This window comes from Saprolegnia parasitica (assembly GCF_000151545.1).
Source record: "Saprolegnia parasitica CBS 223.65 unplaced genomic scaffold supercont2.1278, whole genome shotgun sequence".
Lineage (NCBI taxonomy): Eukaryota > Oomycota > Saprolegniomycetes > Saprolegniales > Saprolegniaceae > Saprolegnia > Saprolegnia parasitica.
The window spans coordinates 1-2,188 of NW_012157672.1; the positions used below are offsets into that span (position 1 = coordinate 1).

Sequence of the window (2,188 nt, forward strand, 5' to 3'; positions counted from 1 at the left end):
CGCTGGCAGCCCGAGATGTGATGGCCCAGCTGGTAGCGTCTCGATAGCAAGCGGCGTGGCGAGCTTCTACACTGCATTATCACATTTACAACGGACAAAGCAGCCGGTCGTACGATGGCGCTCACGTTGCCCCAGTTTCACACGTCGGCGTACTCGCACCCGCTCCTCACCGTGCACGTGCCGCCGACCATGGACCGCCGCGAGCGCCGCTTCCAGTGCGAAGAGCCCGGCTGCGGCAAGCGCTTCAACCGCAAGTTCACGCTCAAGGAGCACATGAAGACGCACACGGGCGCGCGCCCGTACATTTGCGACTACGAGGGCTGCACCTCGAGCTTCTCGACGTCCGGGAACCTCAGCCGCCACAAGTTTACGCACACGGGCGAGAAGCCGTACGGCTGTACTATCGCCATGTGCACCAAGCGCTTCTGCACGAAGGAGAAGCTCGCGCGCCACATGAAGACGCACTCGGGCATCCGCCCGTTCTCGTGCAAGGTCGACGGCTGCCACAAAAAGTTCTCCACCTCCGGCAACCTCGGTCGCCACATGAAGACGCACCGCAGCCACGTCGCGTCGTCGCCGTCGACGCAAGGTAGCAGCGGCAGCGAGCACCACGGCCAGCACGAACTCGACCACGACATCATCTCGTCGCTCTCGTCGCCGGGCAAGCAGGCCGCGCACCAAGCCAAGTGGAAGACCGACAAGCCGCGCTTCCCAACCATCATGCGCAGCCAGTCGGACTTTAGCGTGCGCAGCTTCAACACGCCCAACAACATGCACATTGCGGTGCCGCAGTCGTCGTCCTCGAGCGCCGGCCGCCTCCAGTTCAACCTCTTTGACTCGCCGCTGAGTGCATCGAATGGATCGTCGTCGTACTCGTGGCCGCCGGCGCAGTTTCCATCGTCGACGTACCACCACCATCACGGCGGTAGCTACAGCTCGGGGCTCACGATCACGAGCCAGTACCAGAACAGCAACGGCGGCTTCAAGATCGAGCACGACCTCCTCCGCGACGCGATCCCGCAGTACGAGCCGCTGCCGTTTGACCGCACGGGGGCGCCCAAGATCTCGCGGTCGCAGTCGGACGGCGCGGTCCTCGGCCACTCGGACTTGATGAACGACTTTTACTACGACCACTGAGCCGTCGACGCCCCGTTCCTGTACATTAGCTTAGTTAGATTGCGTGTCTAGTTGAAGGGTAGTAGACCCTCCACCCCACCCCTCGTTCCCGTAACCTTATAAAAACACCGACTTGTACTTCGTCGCGTCCCGTCGAGTCGGCTGCTTGCGTGTCGAATGCAGCCGCGTAACTCACACTACGGCGACGCTGGCATCATCCGCCGGCTGCTGCGACGCAGGTGATAGGCGCCGCGGATCGCGCTGCCGCTTTCATCAATCGGTCGAGCCAGGACGCAGCTGCGCTGTCGACAGCCGCAGAAAGCACATGTCCGGGTCATGCGGAGAGATCTTTCTCCGCTCTCTGCCTCTTGGCGAGAGGAGGCTCGGTCGCGCAGTTAACGCAGCGTCAATGAAAGCGGCTACGTGGTCTGCGAGCGTACTGCAACGCAGCAGCAAGCCGTTGAGCGATCAGGAGATACATGGAAGTTCGTCGAACGTTCGTTCGTACCTATTTCGAGCCAGCGGCATGACGGCCACCAAGAGCGTCAAAGACACCTCGCTGCCGCCGGTACGTCAAGGCCACGCACACGACGACCCTGGTCCTGAGAACGACTGTAGCTCTGTGAATTGGATGACGTGGGACCGAGATGCGAGGTGCGCAACCGGCTTATTTGCCGTCGGATCGATCGACTGCAAGTAGGTGCAGCGATCGTCATCGCCCTTGCTTCGAGAGCGCTGGAAGACGACGACCATGGCCATCGAGACCGAGACACCACGTGGCGCGTGCAGGACCCGGGACAACCCAGCAGCTGACGACGTGCCATGTAAAGGCTCCGGAAAAGACCGCGTCTTTGGCCCGTCGGTCGAAGCCGTCCGCGCCGTCGTGCGCCTCCAGCCGCTTCGCCCGCCCAGTACCATGTTCACGCAGCGCTCCGAGGGCAGCCTTGCGCCCATTCAGCACCATCCGCTGCCGGTAGACGACGTCGCATGCGCATCGCTCATGTCGTTCTAGCGCTCACTGACTGCGCCCGCGGATGGCAAGGTAGCCCGTCGCCCTCGACGCTCCCTCCAG

At 62.7% G+C, this 2,188-nt stretch overlaps 2 protein-coding genes across 2 annotated transcripts; both read left to right on the plus strand.

The window, feature by feature from the left end:
* Positions 1–114: 114 nt before the first annotated feature.
* SPRG_18536 (hypothetical protein) lies at positions 115–1,247 on the plus strand (the record flags this gene model as incomplete). Its single annotated transcript, XM_012357975.1, has 1 exon — positions 115–1,247. One exon carries the CDS (start codon positions 115–117, stop codon positions 1,135–1,137), a length of 1,023 nt encoding a protein of 340 aa, XP_012213365.1. The 3' UTR covers positions 1,138–1,247.
* A 620-nt stretch (positions 1,248–1,867) lies between these two features.
* On the plus strand, positions 1,868–2,089 carry SPRG_18537 (hypothetical protein; the record flags this gene model as incomplete). The annotated part of the gene is made up of 1 exon (XM_012357976.1): positions 1,868–2,089. A coding segment is annotated over one exon (222 nt), but the record flags the coding sequence as incomplete, so codon positions are not given.
* Between the last annotated feature and the right edge of the window lie 99 nt (positions 2,090–2,188).